A 21,960-nucleotide genomic window follows, 5' to 3' on the forward strand; every position below is an offset into this window, starting at 1 on the left:
TTTCCGCGTATACAAAGATATGTAGCAAGAAAATATTTCTTACATTTTTTATCTTTACATTACATTTATATAAATGAATTATTGTACATAATATTTCTAGAAGAATAGTATTTAAATATTGCAGCTATGTACAAATTATAAACAGAAAATAATTAACTCCAATCAAAATTTAACTGTTATTAATTTCCGACATGTATAATTTTTTTTTATTGTATTTGTTATACTTGACTTTTGACAAATCTGTTGCAATAAAATATACATATAAAGTTCACAGTTAATATTTTCAAATCTTTTAATTAAATATACACATTTTTTAAAATTAAAGATAAAGAAATTTTTTTTAATATATATTTCTTTACAAACAATAATTCATTATCATCGTTCTAATCTCTCTCTCTCTCTTTCTCTCTCTCTCTCTCTCTCTCTCTCTCTCTCTCTCTCTCTCTGTTTTTTCTATATTATAAAAATTGATCTTAGCAAATGTTTGCATTATATAGTAAATACGCATCAATTAATCTAATGTGATGTAACGAAATAACATGATGATTCTAGGCGTGTTTTCAAAATCGTTTTACGTACGTCATACATATACATGTCAATTAAGTAAATGCATTGTCAATGTGAGCAATAAGAACATATGTGCACGACTACTGATATGATAGCGATTACCTGTAGCAGCTAAGATATTGATCATAATTAATATATGGATGCAAATATATTAATTGTGATCAATATCTTAGCTGTTACTGGTAATCGCTATCATATCAGTAGTCATGCAAAAAATCACACATATCTACAAAAAACCACAGTTTTTTAGCATCAAATTGGAAATATATGTAAATATCGTAAAATACTAAGAAAGAATGTGCATCTGATGCGTGTTTCAAGTGATATAATGATCAGTTCTTAACTGACCTTTCTTATCAGTGACCGCAAAAATGTCCTAGGAAACATGAGCGGATAGACATTTTAACTCATTAGATCGCATATATGCGTGACTCCTCGCGGTTTTTCTATGAATTCTAATCACAAAATGGAAAACATTCGTTCTTACAACAAATTTTTATTGAAATAAAGTTGTATACTTCTTATTCTCTATCGAGCGTAACTTTAATTCCTTCTTTTTATTCTTATTATAGTCAATGATAATTACAATAACATGAATATCAAATTCTATGTAAAACTTTGTAATATCCTTGTCTTTATAATAATGATAATACATGAAACAAATGCGCGAAATGAATAATTAACCGTTTGCATGTTTTGCGTTAACCTCAGATAAAGCAATTTTTATAAATTGCTGTGACTCGAGTGCTGATTAGAATAACGTAAATTAATTTTTACGTGTTGATGTTGACTCTTAACAATTTGAATAAAAAATAATGATAATTCAGCAAAATTTAATAAGTATCACATTTAAATTCTTCTTGTTCTGAAAGTATCGAGTACTATTTGTGCCAAAGCAAGAAAACATTTTTGAACATTAGTAATCATAAATAAAAACAAATTATATAAAACAATAAAAAATAACCTAAAATTATATAATTTATAATTAAATTACGTTAATATATACGCGATATATGTATATGACTTATGGAAATCAATTTAATTTTATCATTCTGATATATTATTATGAAAGCGAACAGCTGTCAAGGTTAGAGCAGATAATTCTTTTTTTTATAGATTTGATTATTACAGAGAAGCATACTTTTTGCAGAAAATAAGATGAAAAATTTATACACGAAGTATAAAATAAGTTTCACGCGATTTAACATATAATATATATTTTAATATGTAGTTCCCATAGACTTAAAAGAGTAGTCTAGTAGTTCTTTAGTAAGTCTACGGTAGTTTCTAAGTATCTCTTTTTCTCTTTCTTTCTCTCTTCTTTATTTTAATATTTACATTTTAATAAAATAAGTAACATACTATATGTTAATATATTTTCTTGCAATGCGTAATTGTCAAATATATACCTTGCATCAAAAAATTTATTCTCTCCTATAAAGAAAAATAGAATTTAGCAAAATGCACGCTCACACGCACATACACGCACACACGCACACATTATTTTAAATACCACCACAGACGTTTATATATTATATAGAAGTGACCAGCACATTTACTGGAAGACCTTTCGAGTGGTCAATGCACCTCGAATGCCAGGACACGACTTCGTTTTTTTTATTTTAAGCAGATCGGTTTTTTTCCACTCTCTGCGAGAATGCGAACAACCAGAATTTCTCCAAGACGAATCAGCAGGGTTAAGTCGCGCTAATCGATATTGATGCCTCCGGAAATATAACGGATAGATAATCGGTAAACCCTCTATCATGATAATTCCGAGTTCTATGCGATGGCCTCGTTTAAGCTTCGTTGATCGTTGAACGTTTTGATATGAGGTTAACGGGACGTTGAAAGTCGAAATTACGTGCGTATATTGTACAATCGACGTGTTCATAGCCCGTGACAACGTGTGTCAAACAATTATTTACCGAGGAAAAAGATATTGATTAGCGATAAGTGAGATTTTTGGAAAAAAGATGATAATTGAAAAAATAATGCTGCTGCGTTAAAAATACGAAGAAAAACACACGTAGAAGATACATATTATTATCTTACAATTTAGAAAGAATATCGGAATTTCGTTATTTGTTTAAACTCAAGTATTAATTTACTCGAATTTTCAAATTTTAATTATTTATATAATATTTTTATGAATATTGTACATAGAAAAAACAACAGTTCTTCTTTTTAATTTAATCTCACTAATCATTAAAAGTAAGCATGATATTAAGATATCCTGTATTTGTCACATAAAATTCTACAATGCATTATTAAGGATTTACTACATTGATTTCAATTATCTTGTCAAATGTTGTGTTATTTATTTCGATATACATATATTCCAGTTTGTCCGATTTTCCCGTGTTGTATTTCCCCGCTTATTATCTTTGATCTTAATAAAATAGGTGTGGCAAATTACATAAAAAAATAATAAAAAGAAGTAGTATAGACGTTCAAGGTATTAGAAAGCCGACAGCCACGAAAACCGGAAATATTTGGCATATCCTGAAATAATTTATTTGATTCTCGTAACCTTGAGTATCATGCGAGGCCATTGACTACGGGAACCGGTAAAGCCCGCTGTATCCGAGTTTATAGTTTTTGCAGACGCCCACATTTGCAGCGATGTATAGGATTATCAGTTATTTCGAAATTTAATCATTATCTCAGCCAATTAAATTCCGTGAGGCGTAAACATATCGAATAATATACTATCCATACAAACGTGAAAAATTCATTTAGGAAATATTGTAGTCAAACATATACGTTACGCGAAGTTGCGTCTGTCTGAAGTCTTATAAGAAAATTTTGAGATGATAATTATTCTTATAAATAACATAAAATTAACTGAAAATATCGTGGAGAAAATTAAGATAATCATTATTAATTCTTGTTTTCTATTTACATATTTATAATTATCAAAGGAACAAATTGTTCACTAGGATTTATTCATTGTAAGTTTAGTTTATTAATTGTTATCAATATATATATATATATATATATATGAGTGTATGTATGTATGTATGTCCCTTATTCTAATTCTGTATATTATTCTGTATTATTTTTATTAAATAATTTTTGCTATATTTTATCTATAATACAAATAGATATAACATAAAAGGGCAAAAATAATTTATAATAAAATTACAGAAAAATGTTCTATATAATTACAAAATGACACAAAACGTTTTAACAAGTCATAAAGAAATTATTTTAGCGGTAATATATTTTATATGCTCACACACAAAAGATTAAATATTTGATAAATTAATCACTAGATTTCTCAGACGATGACTAAACAAGATATAATCGTTAACTTGATGGAAAAATGTTTGAATTGTAATTCTTAAAAATGATAATTAATTATAAGTAAACTACTTTGAAAATTAAATATAATACAAATGGAGAGAAAAAAAGAGAAAAGAGGAATCTCGGGATGAATCAACCTGGGATCCCCCGGTGTAAACGAGTCAACGTCGGCGAGTGTTACCGGTTTTCCGGTCTGATCAAAACTACTAAATCGCGTAAAAATCGTGACACATCGTATTTATCACACGCGTTCAATGACGTTGCACCAACTTACGGGAGCAAAAGCTGAACGACAAGGACATGGATGTTGCACGCAGTGCGGTCGATTTAACTTATAGCCGGCAGCGAAACACGCGACGTTCGTATTAAAGGTTTTTCCAGTCAATACGAGTATAATCAATTTAATCGATTACAATTTTTATTTTCTTTTTTTCTTCAAGTGGCCACGTCTCGAAGCTATCTCTCCCCTACAGAGATGCGCTTACGCGGAAACGTAGGTTTACTATGCACCGTGATGCATAGCAATTGCCATAACAAGTAATCGATCCGAATTACATAATAGATGCTATTGGAAATGTGCGATCGTAGATTGTAGAGATTGTAGCGCAAACACCTAGAATCTTCTTCCGTCCTTAATATCATGAAATGTTACCTTCATCGGCAAAAATGATATTGCGTGCTATATGCAACATCGACAGATTTAGAGCAGAAATGCATGAGCTACTACTGATGAATAGCTAGACGTTATGCATATAACAAACATCATAAGCTCATAAACTCATTTTAATGGCTATTTAGTCCTTGTCACTTATGTCATAAAACCTTAGTAAAAAAAAAAAATCTGGTAAAGAAGGTAAATTCAATTTATCTCTTCCGATTCTACATACATTTGTGCATTTACTCTATTATATTATTTACAAATAATATTTTATAGAAAGTAATTTAAAAAAAAAAATTATATAATTATATGACATAACTCAAATGTAATATAATATGATCGAGTAAACATAAAAGTATCAAACATTATTAAATCAAATACATGTCTACCTCTCACTTCAATCTTCTTTAATATTAAGATCCGCTAGGAAGTAGTTATACTTGTACGCGTAATCATCGTACTCTCTTTCTCTCTCTCTCTCTCTTTCTCTGAAGAATGATATTTCAAGATTATCCCTCAAATTCATTAGCCTGCTGTAATAGCTTAATGTAACAGCTAAATTCCTTCATGTTTTTAATTTACGATATTCAATTTAACTTCTTATGTATATTATTTTCCGTAAAAATAGTACATTATGCACTGAATATCTCAAACGTCTCGCACTGCCGACCCTATCAACACACGGAGCAAGGTTGATTCTGGCGGTCGTTTATTCTGAGAAACATTCGCCCCGTAAAGAGCAGTCGGTATTTCGCCCTGAAACACAGCCGTTCATTAACTACTGAAGAAACGACCTTGAAGATTCGCTTCCTCCAGCTGAGGATGCTGGAAAATCCCCCGTGCACCACGATGGACAGGTATCGAGGGAGCACTTGTTTGAGCTCCCTCGCGGTGGGATGGCAACTTCGTGACTCGATTGGCCGGTGTTCCACGTGTTTACCGGTACTCACTGCGACGATCGGCGACGAGCAGTGCGCGGTCCACCATGGTGGGAGTAACATATTTTTCAAATCGGTACTGATCCGAGTTTCCGCCACTCTTGCATCGAGGTGTATGCTGCACACACCGTGAGGTGACACACAACAGGTGGTGAAGATAGACAAAAATCGGGCGATTCTGAACGAATCAGTAAAGTGCGACTCGGACTTCTCGCTTCTTCGCGGATAAGCTTCGGAAATGAATATTCCTTTATTAAAATAGTCTTTAAATTATCTCGGTAATATACGATTATCAGCAATTGTCGCGCGTTCTTCGGAAATTTATCGGTAACCAAGAAAGTCAGGAAGAGAAGAGTTTCGACAAGTTTCGAGAAGTTTCCGTGTAAGGTCATTCGCAAGGCCTGACGAATATTCGGGCGATCAGAAACGCGCCGAAAAAAGTGAAAGGTCTTTGTGCCGAAGTTTAAATCGGAAGTACGGGGGTGTCGAAATCGCGCAAAATTGACGAGAGCCACTCGTCGAGAAATTATATAGTATTACGAATCGCGACGTGCTAGTCGATTAATTCCGTAAGAGCCGTCATCGAGCTAGAAACGGATACTTGCCTTCATTGTCAACTACGACACGTTCTGACTGTTGAATTGCCGGCGATAAATCGCCTCGTGATATCATTTATTCCACATCGACGCGGAAGAACTACCGAAAATGAAGGATCTCATGCTAATCTGGAATACTTTGTCGCGCTGTCGGAATTATTCGTCGGACGATGCCAATTTTGATTCCGACCGACCGGACGAGCAGGATGAGACCAAAAGATTATCGCGAGTTTCGAACAATATTCGAAGAAAGTCCTCGGTGGTGGTGAATAGATTTTTTAATACTGCTCTACCAGTGCATTCTCATCGCAGAAGATGGCCAAAATGTAAGTAACAGGAAGTTTCGTTTCAGGGTCGAGTAAGAGAGTAACAGAGACTATTATTTATTTCTTGATCAGAGATGACATATCAGAATGACATATCCGTAAATTTCGAGGCTACGCCACATAAATGTGTATAAAGAAAAGATCTTCAAATAAGTGAGATCGAATTTAATTTAATGAAGCTGACCTCTACAACACTATAATTTCCATAAACAGAGACCCGTTTTTAATCTGTGAAAAAAAATTTATAATAATAAATTCTTTTAAATTTATAATAATAATAACTTTTTTATGGCTTATAATAACATTGTTATTTATTTATAAACTATTTCAATTTTACTCTGAATTATTTGTAATTAAAAATATCACAAAAATATATAGTTATTTTATTTTAGATACTTTAAAGAGAGACATAAATGTCTGGAATGATAGAATAAATTACAAATAATCGGATAATTATGTTTTTATCTTGACCGTTTAGAAAAAATTAATTATTGAAATTCTTATATTATACGTAAAGGACTGAAATGAAAAAGAACCTTGTAACATCAAAGAAGCAAGAGAAAGACAGTATAATCTAACAATAAAGATAATTATAAGTGCGTAATGATTTATCATAAACAAATATCATTAAAATAGCATTAAAAAATGTAGATACACGTTAGACGTTTTATATTTATTTCAATGCTTCAGAAAAATTCTCATGCAGTCTTTTTGAATCCATTGAATCTGAAATGAATTTTTTATAACCCTTTCTCCTGCTATTGTGATTGCATATGGATGTTAATGGTTTAAAGTCAGAGATGGTATTTGTGGTGGTGCTAATGGGCACATTTATGAGCACTAATGGTAAAGGTCCAGAAAAAAAATCAAATCACATTAAATTATGTTTAATTGACTGTTATCTTGTGACTAAAATGGTATACAATAATGGACAAAAACAAATATTTAAGAAACACAAAATGTAACTATAAAAAAAACAAACTGCCACATAAAAACGCATACATAAAAAGCCAGATTAGTCATGTTGGTCATCTTGACGGAAAGTTTTCAAAGAGAGTCAGAATGTGCGAATGTTGTTTTTCGATGTAAATGTCGAAAACCTTTCGGGCGTATATCGGAAAAGGTTTACACGTGATCGTTCATTCTCGAAACGAACACGGCGTTTCCGATGTAAAAAAAAAGATATATAAGAATCGGTCCAAGATGTGCATGCATTTAATTAACAGTGAGCAAACCGGTTTTAAACGTGTGATAGTTCACGAAAATAAATAAAAGCGACACCACTGGACCGAAAGTGCAAATGCGGTTCATTCCGATTAGAGTCGCTCCGCTTAATCGAGCACAAAATATTGACTTTCGCCAGATTGCAACATTAAAAATCTCTGCGAGAAAATTTTTGCACAGAAATAGCCATACGTGCCCGCGTACAATTGGTTAAATTATCAGCGAGCACCGATACTATCGGTTAAGGTGCGCGGTAATGTATGTAATTTGTATACCATGGATCTAATAACTCTATTTCGAAAAAAGAATAGAAAATGATTAGATAATTTTATGCGTTCATACTTCATATATATCGCGAAAAAGGATATATAGTTCCGTGTGATATTTTTCATATCACAAGATTTATAGTAACTTTGATAAGGTATATTCAAATATTTTAATTTGCTAATAAAGATTAAAGAATATATTGTAATTGCAAGTGTAAAATGCGTAAAAAGAATTTTCTAGAAAGCCTATGTCAAGGAAACGAGATCCGTATTTAACACAATAGTTAATATATTCGAGCAAATGACGAAATGGAAAAGATTAATCAACGGAGAAAGAAAAAAACGTATAAGAAGTAATACCCATAAAAAGTTTTAATGAACAAGTAAGCCATAAACGTGATCAATATTGCTCACCTTCTTATAACAACTTCGGTATATTGACTCACTGATTGATCTTGATTGCACTTGCATTATTCGCATTGCATATGAATCTTTGAAAAACAGGTTTGTCACACATGGATATGTTGGTATTCAGTTGTCTCGCGGAATGGAATGCAACGATGACAATATACATAACTGTCTGACAAAATCTGTATGCCGAGAAATTATGATTATTTCGAGAATTACCGTGTGATTTTACATCGATTGCAATTCTTGCAAATCGATAAAAATAATTTTGTCGGATGTTTATTACATTATAATATATGCATTCTCTTATGCAATTTATATAATAAAGTATGCAATTTTATATGCGTCTTCCTTATTTCATAAATTTGCTAGTGGCTTCAGAAATTTATCGGTAAATTTCTAGTTGCACACGCAGAGAAAACTAAAATACCGTTCTATTGAATACCGTGTAATATTTGATATAACTGAAAAACAAATTAAAATATTTCTACAATTATTATAGAATTATGCATGAAAAAGAAAAATTTTTCGGGTCATAATGTAATCAGGAAGAATAAAATTTCTTTTACGATGGTCAACCTTACTCTATTTTATGTTTTGATGCCGATTATCGAAAATTGTTTGATATCGTTAATCGATACGTGCTGAATTGTAATTCGTACGAAAACAATCATCGCTATGCAGTTTGATTCGAGATATTATCGTGCTTTTCGGCACGTTTTTAATTAACAACTGCTTACACAATATTATACAAAATAATTTATAATTAATAAATGTAATTAATTATATTGAGTATAACAAAGAAATGTAGACAATCCGTTGTTTATACATTCTGACTTGATGAGCTATTCGATGGCAAGTCACGTTTCACGTTTGGTTACTCGTCTGGGACACACACATCGTCGAGAGTCTCAAACTCTTATAAACAATTCTGTGATTAAAAATAACCGTAAGCTTTTTTCAAAAAACGATCAACCTGACAAAGCAAACCGACAAAATCGTAGACTTTCAAAATAAACAAATAAATGTATTTTTAAAGAATCTAGTTTTACTTTTATAATTACAACAATAGAAATATCTGAAAATAAATAATTATTTTGTATTACTTTCCTTCGCTGCTAAGATATTCTACAGAATATCTCGAACCACATCATAATGATACGTTACGATTTTAACAATTTTATCAGTGATATTAATCTAATTGATATCTAATTTAGATCATCTAATTTAGATCAATAATTTTTTCTAACGTTTTGAAATGTGCATAATTTGTTAAATTGTTAAATCCCATGCTTCGCGATTATATGTATTTGCAGGTAAAAATAACCCGGTGGCTCATTTCATGAAAGAGTTCCGGTTTTGTCAAACCTGTTTTAATACTATCTCGGGTAGGGTTATTTTGCTATAAAATCTTTAATTATTGGCCATAATTTTATACAGATAGTAACATTTATATGTATATAAATTCGTGATTCGAAATCTGTCCGGCTCTGACATCTCGAGAATTCTTCGCTCAACATGTGTATATAGGTTAAAGAAATTGATGTCTACACTTGACAAAGAAATAGAAGGAAATGCTTTACCTAAATAACACTTATTTAAATAACAAATTTATATATTTTAACTGAAATTTATATATCTTCGGTGTGCAATTTATACAGATATAATCTACAGATTTATAACCGTCTTGTTAAATTATTATATTTTTACACTCTATGCTTTATATGATTCTCATTAGATTAAATTTTTAGTTTTTTATTGTCTCTATAAAATCTTCATTGCATATATTATCGTATCGTTTAGCAGATGAAAATTTTTTAAATATGTTAAACTTTATCGCAATAAAATGTTAATTGCATATATGATTTCATTGATTTATTATATTCGTGACAATTACAGCAATTATCTCAATATAATAATGAAGGTAGTACAAACTAACGACGGGAAGATATAATGTCCGAAAGATAAAAATGCTTGGCTAATAAGTGAATTAATCATATTTATAGCTTCAAACACACTTTACGGCATGTCTGACGTACCGCCTGAAAGGAAAACCAGTTAAATTAACGAACACGTGAATATTTTACATGCATATTCGTGCATGAAAGTAAAAGCCGGTCAAAAGCGTGTGTTGCTTACGCGTGACACACATTTTTTTTATTTCCGTTCAAATGAATAAAAGTCGCCGACCGATTTAAAATCTGCGGCTACATATAACCGTGTCATATAAACCGCACCGTAAGCGATACGTAATTTAACGACTCGCATGCAATGAAGAGAAAGAAGAAAGAAAACGTATTGAGATAGGTAATGTCGGAATCGCGAGTGACCTTATGATTTGACAATTTTATGTATCATCACTCTCTCTGGCACCGTAAAATTCAAGTTGTCAAAGTATATATCATGCCATACTTCCGTATAAGATGAATTTATTTCGCATTGGCTATACATGTTTACTATCGTCCGAATAAGTTGTGAATGTTAAGCTTCATGCAAATAAAATACGTACTGTATGATGTGTGCATATTAGCGAACGTATTATTTCGAAACTTGACAGATCATACGAAACGATATCTTTCGCAAAAGTTATTATAGCCGAAAAGATAATTTAAAACGATCGTTTATTCTTTAATATACATGTGCTTGTGTATGATTGTATAATTAAGTTTCTAAATATATAATTAATTATTTAGTGTCTCTGAATTTTAAATTACATCTTGCAAAGAAATTAATATTTTTGTTTAAGAAATTTACATCAGTTCTGATAGAATAAAAATGTAAATTTTGTACTTGTTTGTTTGTTTAGCCTGTTGGCCTTTGCTTGTTATATCTCAACCACGTGCTGACTTATTGCGTTTATTAAAAACAAAATGCCGAAAAATAGAAACAGTATCACATGCGTCACACATTCGAGGCACAGATAGCAATTCGCAAAAATAATCTCACTGAAATAAAACGCCCCATATATACGCAGCGTGTATCCTTCTGTCGCATCCGAATCGTAGGCATGTTGTTCGTAACAGGTAGCTGCCGATCATTATTAACTACGCGCGACGAATATAATGATAGTCGTGTCTACGGAAGTTTGTTGGTTTAAACGACCTGCTTTAACGGAACACCTCGTCATGAATGGACCGGACAGTTAATTGTCAAGTGCGATGTATCTCTTACGGTCTAGTGTGCTTTCTCATCCTGTACAATACATAATTTTATCATTGACCTAAAATACATAGGCGTTTATCCAAACGATAGCTTGCACTCTTATCTTCCTAATTATCATTTTTATAGGTTTATATATACATACAAAGAGTCTTCGTATGTCTATTAAATGATATGTCGTCCCAGAAACACAAATAGAAATTCTCTATAAGTATTGATATGAAATTAATCTTTTTTCCAAAGAAAATGTCACATTTAAATAATATGTTCAATCTTTCCTCTTATCTCTCATAAGGTTCTAATTTTTTATAAGTAATAATTTTCGAATTAAGATCCTCATTTAAAACATATATATATATATATATTAAATTTGAAAATCAATAAAGTATAATTTAAAAGCATTTAAAAATTAATCAAAGAATTGTCAAACTTTTAGCATTTTGCTTAAGGCTTTAAAATCTTATAAGAAAATACTCACAAACAAATTCCAGTGATGCACGTCATTTTACAGACAAACATGTGCGATCATAGAAATTCTTTATTCGATTTGAATAGTGTATATTGACATATCTCTTATTATTAATTGTAATTATTCCACATAATTGACAGGAAATCGTTATTTATTCGATAAAATCTATTGACGTATAATTACGCATTAAAGACGTAGTGGAACATTCCCTAGATAGATCATAACATTGGAAATATACCTAATATACCTAAAAAAAGTTCAATAAGAGAGAAACCGGTTTGCTACAAAGTAAGAAGAAACTGATCAACAGAAATTTCCGGAATGTTTTTTGCACGAGAATTCTTCTACTCGTGAGAATGTATTCATAGAATATTTCGTGAATCAGTTTAATGACTTGCTTTATTTTAATTTTTTTCACGAATACTTCGCTTGGATGTTTCTCGAAAATCACGAAATGGTCAAAGGTCATTAGGATTCAATTACTTCGTGACTTTAATAAAATTATATTGATTAATTAAAAGAATTATACTTTCCACCATGCTCATTAAATATTTTCAAAAATAATTAAGCAAATAGATACATGTTTAATATCCTATTTTGAAATTATAATCTTTGAGCATTGACTCGTGTTTAGATCAGAAAAATTAATGATGGTTGCGAATGTTTCTTTTTATTTCAGATTTATTTATTTGAAAACATAATATTTTGCAGCAAAATGTCCATATTTTTCATACATATACATATATCAAAAATTCATCATAATTTATTAACTTCGATACCTTACATTATAAAAATGCTAAGAATATGACAATTTTTTGCGAAAATAAAATAAAAATATTACTCCGGAAAGAAATCATCGAAAGAGCACGTTTATTTACATACACAGTTATATGGAAATATATGGACATATTATGAGTTAGTTGCAGTTGTCGAAATTGGCATTTCAAGAATGATAGGGTACAACTTCTTAAAACGGTCGCTTTACAGTTATGCGAACTGTGCTCTCGTGCGGTAGTAGTCACCATTCATGGATTCATTGGCGTTATGTAAAGACCCGCGGCGAAATAAAGAATGTCGGCAAAAAATGCGAAATCGTACCCGATGACAGGGATTGTCGCCTGATAAAGGAACACGGAATGAGCGGCCGGACCAGTTCGCAAACGTCGAACAACGTTTTGCCGCAAACCACGTAGATAAAATCAACCGCAGTAAAATTTGACGACGTGGAATTATCAAATCGATTTTCATCGCGAGTGGTAGAACGTGAAGCAACAGCAAGCTAAAATGCACGAGAAACTCACATCGTTTTCTTAGAGTACGTTTAGCTACAGCGAAAACTTTGAAAGAAGAAGCACTCAGAAGCTATCGGCGAAATTTGTCGCGTTAAATATTATAGAAAGAAAGGAAAATTAGAATTGATTGAGTATCAGCTTGATCAATGTATTTTTTTTTTTTAACTGATTGTTCGACAATTAAATTGATTTATAATTGTTTCTAGAGATTTAATCTGAATTATAATATTTATCGACTTTTGTTTCATTGATTTTATGTATCTTATTAAATGCTTTATCTCGATATGCTTGATTAAACTTCGTAACGTTATGTTAAAATGAAAAATGATAACATTTTGTTATCAATTATAATTAATTAAGTTAATTCGAATATCAGTTATCTGATACATATAGATATAAATTATTATTTGTGTATTTATGTCATTTCTGTGTTAAATATAAAACAATGTAGAATATAGGGACACAGTAGAGCTATGCGCTTTCTATTTGATCATACATTTGCAGCCTCGTCTTGATTACCGCCGGAAAATTATTACGACATAGCTGCATAGCTTACCAACGATCTTGCAATAGGCGAGAGCAAAATGTTCTCTCTACAATCTCGGTAACTGCGACAACATTACACGTACGCGAACATGTAAATACATTGCCTTAATTGTGACTCGTTAATTTATTTTTTGCTCTTTGATCGTAATTTTTAATCACGATATACAGGTTTTATTAAGTTTTACATCACCTTTTCTCTCTTTTTTTCGATTATTTTTCTTCTTTAATTTTCTATTTAAAACTGGAAGAATACCTATATAGATTTAATTTGAAAAAAATTAAAATTAAACTTAAATTAAATAAAGCTTAATTTAATTTAAGCTTTATTTAATTTAATTTAATGAAATAATTTTTATATTATTTAAGATCGAGAAATGTTTGTAAAAATGTGTAACACATACCAATTTCTTATCAAAGAAAAAAAAGTTCCTTAGAATACAACATAAAAATATGTGTGTTGTATATTTTTTTATGTTACTTTCATGTTACATCTAAATGTTTGAGTTCACATTTTTAAGAATAATTTGTATTTTTTTAATTTTATAATATCAAACAAAATAAAGAGATCACCAAAAGATAAATTATAAATTGTATAACATAAATTTAAAATCTATCAGAAATGTAGCGTGCATCAGCTTACATAACTCTTTTGAAAATATAAACAGATTTCTTGTTGCACGGTCTATGCAACCGTGTCTATTCAAATGAGCGGCGCTGTTCTAAGACCGGTTCGTGTAAGGTAGCGACATACATGTGCGTGGGTTGAAGATAATCTTCGACCCTTCAAGATATCGAACGGCACTTCCGACCGGTGTCCTTCGCACAAGCGCGCAGGCCAGTGAATAAATCTCTCTTATTATTCTTCCGCGATACACATCGACATGCCTCCAGCAATAATTTATGGAAAGATTACTTAATGATTACGATAGCACCGATGGTGAGAACTGCAAATTTTAACTTATTTTACTTAAATAACTTGTTCTTCAACACATTAATCCCACTGTCATCAAGTTCATGTACAATATAATAATTCTTGTTTGCATTTCTTGCACGTTTATGACTTTGAATTGCATTATTAATTTGTTTAAAAAAATAATTCTCGTTTTTATAATTGTACATTCTTTTATATGATGTTTAATTTTTCCGATGTTTATGATAACATTTATTATAACATTTGCTTCTTTATATCTCAATCAACGAAAAAATGTTATTTTTTCTGAGTAAAAAATAATTTTTTTACGCAATGCATTCAAAAAGCAAAGAATAAAAAAAAGGATAGCATTTCATTTGATTTTTATCGGGAATATGTCGTTCTTTCTCTTACTTATGAAGATATAAAGATACTCGAATATATGCGCGATGACTAGTACGATACCATATGATTATTTATAGTAACTACACACTTTGTTGACAGTATCGATCTTTGATACTTTCTCTGACAACTTTATCTTTATTTTTTTATATAAGTTTCTTTATTATCTTCATAAATCATTATCAGTGTAGTAATGAAACATTAAGATATCACTATAGTGACATATACTGTTGATTTGCAAACGTGTGATTTATCAACTACAAAGACTTTAATATGGAAATTTATATTCAATTTATACATTTCGATTACTCATTTCGTAACTATTTTTTGTCCGAGATATATAACTAGAAAAATGATATACGTTCAAAGAATTATATCAAAAATAAAAAACGTTTTAACATTATACATTGTAAATTGATTTTTATGCTTTTTTCTAAATGAAAATGTTATATACCAATATTTTTAATGATAAGAAACAAGAGTTTTTTCAAATTGAAATTTTGAAAGTGCAATGACAAATAAATAAATGAGCAAGTGATACTATTGAAAATTTCAAAAAAACATGATGTAAAGGACTGTGCATATAATTATAAAAACGTATTATTTTTTATATAACGTTTAAAGTTAATGGATAGCATGCAACGAAAGCTTATTCTATCTAAAAAGTTGATACGAACAAACTATTATATGTACATTAAATTTAAAGACAATATATTAAAGCGGCATAATAAAGAACAAATTATTCAAAAAAAAAAGAAGGATTTACAATTTGTTACTTCGAAGATATTGGAAGCATAATATAAAGTCCTTCACTTCTAATCTTAAAGAAATCCAAGGTTCTTCCTTATTGTTGCTTCCCTGGACCAGATAAAATATACGATAACATAATAAAATGCAAAAATTCGCTATGTGTTTGTGCCAACTGCGTAATAAATCTCATTTTTTTCAAGGATCTGCGTAGTACGTCTACCTTGGTGGATACAACATAGAGCCACACGCAATATACACGCATATACATTCCAATCAACAAACATTTGTATGTGTGTAATAATAGAATAGAATTAATAATATTAATTACTCAAACATATTTATTATATTTAATGATTTTTATAAATTTTAAAAAATATATTTTTATAGAAACAAATTAATCATAAATTAATTAAAAATTAATGTAGGTACTTTCTAAATCAAATTTTAAATCAAAAGTTTTAAATTAGAAAAGATTATTTTTCTCATTTATTTCTCTCAATAAATGTCATTTTTAAAATCTATGAAATAAATTAAAGCAAAGAAATAAGTATAAAATATATGAATTTTTAATTTCATCCGACAGGAAAAATCAAAACGACAGAGAGAGAGAGAGAGAGAGAGAGAGAGAGAGAGAGAGAGAGAGAGAGAGAGAGAGAGAGAGAATTTGTAACTAGTAGTTTAATCAAAATTGACTACTAAAATAATTAATAAGATGACGAGCATTTCTGTTATGCTAAACACAATGTAGCTAACAAACAGCAAAAAATCGATCTCACTTTCAAAATGTGGTTTGTTGACTCATCAGATAAACGATGAAGTATCGTTTCTCATCCTGGCGATAAAAAATCATAGCATGGACCGCGCAATACATAAGATCAAGAAATCACCACTGTTCGCTCGACTAACTATATATTGTAATTCCAATATCGCAATAACTTGTTGCAAAAGTAATGTTGCGCTTTAATGATCAAAGTAAGAACAGGGTATTTCTCAATTCTTAAATATAAATTACGAAATATTGAGTTGCTGCAACCCTTTATCCTAAACGATCAAAATCGCTGAGACTAACGCTGAAGTCGAGACTCGTAGATTTGTAGACGCAGTAAAATAAAAAAAGCATAACGAATGGGACACTTGTGTTTCTTGTATCTGAATAATTAAAAGCAGTAAATCATATTCCATTTATTCCATTGCTTTAGCTATATTACAAGTTATTCACTATCTTATGAATTAATATATTGATAAGAAAAAGTTAATTACAATTAATAAAAATTTGATAGCAAATCTCTATTATTTCTCGATAACGTATGAATAAAATCTTAAAATAAATGATGCATATATAATTCTAAAAAAATTGAAATTATATATTATTGAAAGTAATTAAATCAATTCATAAATGTATGGACTATTTTCTCAAAACTGTTACATAGAGCTAATGGAGTTTTATCGTGTAATAGGTTTTAGAAGACGAATTAAAATATATGCGGAAAAATAGCTTGGAGAATAATACCACTGTCTTATTAGAGAGATAGCTTGATTTGTGGTATTTTCTTGACCGCGAGAAACGTCAAGTTTTCTTTTGCGCTCGCCCTTCGCTATAATTTCAAAATTCCTCCGTTATGCGCGCTTATTTAATTTTTTTTTTTCCTTTTTGCCTACAGATACCTTCATGCTGATAATTCTGGGTTTACTCAGCATCGCATCCGGTTGTTTCATACTATTATTCCACCCCTACGACATACTCTTTAAATGGAAAATAACATTTGACGACGGAGGCGAGACTTTTGAGTTGTGGCGAAAACCTGAAGTCAATGTTCATGTGAAAATCTATCTATTTAACGTGACAAATCGCGACGAATATCTAGATGGCCGGGAGAGCAAACTGCGATTCCAAGAAGTTGGTCCTTATGTATACAGGTAAGTAACACATATAAGTAATATATAATTCTGTGTTTCACAAATAATATATAAATCATTTTTCTGTTAATTTTAAAATTAAGAATTATGAATGTGAACTTATACATAACTTTAGATGACTTTTTGAAGAAACGCGTTACGTTATACTACTTCGCGAAACTCCGTTAAAGTGTGTATAAAAAGAAAGTTATGTCAAGTAATCGTTGATTGTGAGAACCCTGGAAAACTCCAAGAGACAGAAGTGATGAAATTATATGTTCCTGTTTAACATAAGAGAAAAAAAGAGGAATGGTCGTGAAAACCGGAGATTGCTCGGCCGTTAATGATATTCAAGAGCGCGAGAAAGAAGCGGTTATAAGTCATTTCATAAATAATGATTATTAAGTGGCGCAATCTAGTTTACACGACTGTCTCACGTACATTTGACCTTCTGTCAAGTAATGTCATCGTTGTTCAATTGCGCTCTTATTTTTCCCTGACATTCAAACGAAGCAAATTTGCATTGTATCACAAGTTGCATTTTCGCGATCGAATATTTAAGGTCGTTCTTAAAATATGTTCAAGTCCATTACTAGAGTCAACAATTTCTGAATTAAATTCCACTTGAATGAATAAATGTATATTTATGAAATATTAACGAGAAAGAAAAAAAAAGGCAGCGAGAACAGAATAATGTTAACGAGAAAGGAACAATTACATATAAAGAAAATAAAAAACTTATTTTTTTTATATTTGAGTTGAAAATAAATGTTTGATGATAACATAAATTAAAGTTCACACTTTTTATTCTCTTTCTTCCCGTTTATATAATTGATTTAAAAATAATTAATTATATGTAAAGTTCTAAAGCAAAGTTATTTTCCAATAATATTTTCTTATTCTGACAATATATTCTGATAGATTTATTGACAAGTTTCCAAAAATCACGTATATAAAAAATATATTTAATATATTTAAACATAAATGACGTGAATATAATAAATGCTAAACATTATTTCACATGGCACATTTTATTTCAGAGAAATATTCGAGCATACAAATGTAGTTTTCAATGATAATGGTACGTTATCAACGAGACCAATGCATCCATTGGAATATGTCCCGGAAATGAGCAACGGTACAGAAGAGGATCTCGTAATAATGCCGAACATTGCATTATTCGTAAGTAGCAGAATAATACTCTTATAAATCGTAAATGACACAGCGAAATCTCTAAATATTTATTTTACTAAACGCAAAATATGATTAACGTGCAATATATTTTTTTGATAAACGGACACGTTCGTGCAAAAGCTGTTTGCGTAGAGGAACGTGCTCATTTTAACGTGCTGATAAGGTCCTTAAAGACATTGGTCCGTATTCTGAATTCACATTTACCGCTAAATGTGCCTCTAAATGTATACAAACACATGTGTAAAAATACTTTTAGAGACACATTTAGCGATAAATGTGAGCTCAGAATACGGGCCATTCCAATCAGTAATTATATTTCAATTCTAGTATCCTTCTGTGTTTTTCTTGACACATTTAAACGACAATTAATATCATGTATTTACGTATCATATGTGTATGCGTGAATAAGATATAATGTAAATGAGGGAAAATCACAAATTTTGTAAGAATTTATATCATGTATTCATATTTCGTTCGTTCCTATTTAAATGAGCTCTTTTATCGAACTATAATCGAAAAATGTTGAGCTTGTTAAAACTAATTTCTCGATACAAATTATACGTAAAAAACAAAAATGATTTTTATGTTTTCTAGCGCAATATGTAGAGATTATAATTAATACCTATTAATCGCAAAGTGATTACTGATAATGAGTCCATTACATAAATCGATGATAAAAATTGAACAAAATTTTTCACATACTAATCTCACGACTTGCAGAACCACTCTATTATGAAATATTAAATGTAGTTACAAAACGACTATGTCGTATACATAATTCACGACATATTGGCTATATCTAATTTAAACGTAAAATTATCGAAAATTTATCGAACGTGATTCTCAAATGATAATCCGCGTATGCGCGCAAATCAAGATAATAATATTGTAATGATTATTGTGATAATATGTAACAGAAAGATATAAACCTTGACCACACAGATGACATGAATCATATCAATCATAATTACCGTAATAAAAAAAAACTCGAACGTCTCTCATGTGTAAATATTAATTAATAATATAATGCATAATTTGTATGTAAAAAATAACGTCTTCGTAACAAATAATACAGACCTAGAAATCAATAAAAAATGCTTTCATATTTCCGTATTTATATTTTTTAAATTTTAGATATAATTAAAAACAACTTCTGTTGAAATCAAGTAAAGAATAAGAAAAATATATTTATTAAATACTTTAATCGTGTGCAAAAAAATGTTATAATAAAACAAAAATATGATATATATTAGAAAACTTTTAACAAAAATATGATACGTATCAGACAATATTTGATAAAAAATATTTTAATTGCAACAAGTAAAAACTTAAATCAACTTATTGCGTCAACCATCTGCCACCTATCTAATTCTGACTTGGCGCTGATGCAACTAGTGTGTTCATTGGAAGCTTATACTTCTCACCGACATTTCTATGATATTTCATTTATTTGATACGATCTAACACGTCGTAAATTTCAACAATAAACCATTAATTACAATGGATTTCGCAAAATCTTTCTTGAGAACTCTATTCTTGTGGAGATTTAAAAATCTTTATTATGCGCAAATTTATCGACGACACATTCCATTCTTATGCAATACGCAATATATGTTTTTTTGGATACACATGCTTTTGCAACAGTTAATTTATCAGTTAGGAAATCATGTAACATTCTCTCCCCCAACAAACGATCACCCTTGAAATACTCTTTATCCTATCACTAATAAAATCAGATGTAACACTCAATAGGTTTCATGCATGTCTCAGAGATGTGTTCTTATACCCTACTTTACATAATGCCACACTATGATGATTAAATATTGCATATGACGTATCCTTTAACGCGATGAAGGTTTTTCTAGAATGTATCCGAAGGATACCCGGGAATACCTAGATTATTCGAAGTGTCCAATGGAAGCATTCATGATTACAAGAAATTTCTATTCGCAATTTACAAATGCATTCTCGAGAAACGCGGCGCATTTGCTTTGTGAGGTCAACAAGCTGCGAAAAGTCAGGAAAAGACATGCGGCGGCTAGCATAAGAGGTAGCGAGAGTTAACATCCTTTGCCTCGTTACGAGAATATTTGTGCTAAACCAGTAATATTACTTACTTGTAGTAATATTTGATTTTTTAGTTCAAAATTTTTTCATTGGTTTCAAAAATTATTATTTCTATTTATGTTATTTTTATTTTTGTTATCAAGTATTATCCTAATTTCGTCTATATAATTTCGTCTCTTAAATTTCTGATTTAATTATGTTTTGAATATAAAAGAACAATAAATGAAGAAAAAAATATATAATATCTTAATATAATTTTCGCATCCTGTACGTAATAATAAAAATGCACTCATTGTTCTTATTATTAAACTTAATCACATAACACGTTTTACAATTTGTCAAACAAATAATACGGCGAACATAATATACATTCATATATAATATTTATAGAACATATAATATTATATATATTACATGAATATATAAAACAAATGCAGATCATTACTGCAAAACAAAATCGTGTAGAAATAAAAATATACTCTTAATAATCTTCTCATCAACAGTTTAATCGGCGTATTATGCAAAAAATGGGTTCATATAACGACCATTAATATCTTGAACTATAATTAATTACAACTGCATAAATATGTCAAGATATAATTCGATATACCTCTTTGATTTTGTTTGCGTATGCAAATGAGCATAAAAAGCATTAATCTTACTCGCTAATGTAATCATACAATTTTTTTTAAATCGTTCGCGAGTGACAAAAAAATAACGCGACACATTACGCCTTCAAGTTGTATATAAAAAAATTAATTAATTAATGTTTATCAGAAAAATATGAAAAAGTGAGTATTCACATACACACAAATCTATTTACAAATAAATATAATATAAAATTATATTTAAATTATATTTAAATAAATATAATTTGTTCTTTGCTTGAAAATGGCAGTATTGTACAAGACACAGTTTATTATTGATATTTTATGGAAAAAATTCATTGTTTTACATGAATTTACATAATTGCGCAGTAACCG

The 21,960-nt window shown here is 30.0% G+C and overlaps 1 protein-coding gene across 2 annotated transcripts in view; it reads left to right on the plus strand.

Moving 5' to 3' along the window:
* Nucleotides 1-21,960, plus strand: part of LOC140670770 (scavenger receptor class B member 1) — a 35,142-nt gene that overhangs the window by 5,595 nt on the left and 7,587 nt on the right. Inside the window, exons 1-3 of one of the 2 annotated variants that reach the window (XM_072901501.1) lie at nucleotides 5,516-6,394; nucleotides 17,482-17,737; nucleotides 18,757-18,898. In XM_072901501.1, the coding sequence (XP_072757602.1) occupies nucleotides 6,178-6,394; nucleotides 17,482-17,737; nucleotides 18,757-18,898 (615 nt within the window). In that variant the 5' untranslated portion in view covers nucleotides 5,516-6,177. Of the gene's footprint in view, nucleotides 1-5,515; nucleotides 6,395-17,481; nucleotides 17,738-18,756; nucleotides 18,899-21,960 lie in introns of those variants that run through there. The other variant, XM_072901503.1, reaches the window with a different exon arrangement.

Source organism: Anoplolepis gracilipes, chromosome 11 (genome assembly GCF_047496725.1).
Source record: "Anoplolepis gracilipes chromosome 11, ASM4749672v1, whole genome shotgun sequence".
In the NCBI taxonomy this organism is placed as follows: domain Eukaryota; kingdom Metazoa; phylum Arthropoda; class Insecta; order Hymenoptera; family Formicidae; genus Anoplolepis; species Anoplolepis gracilipes.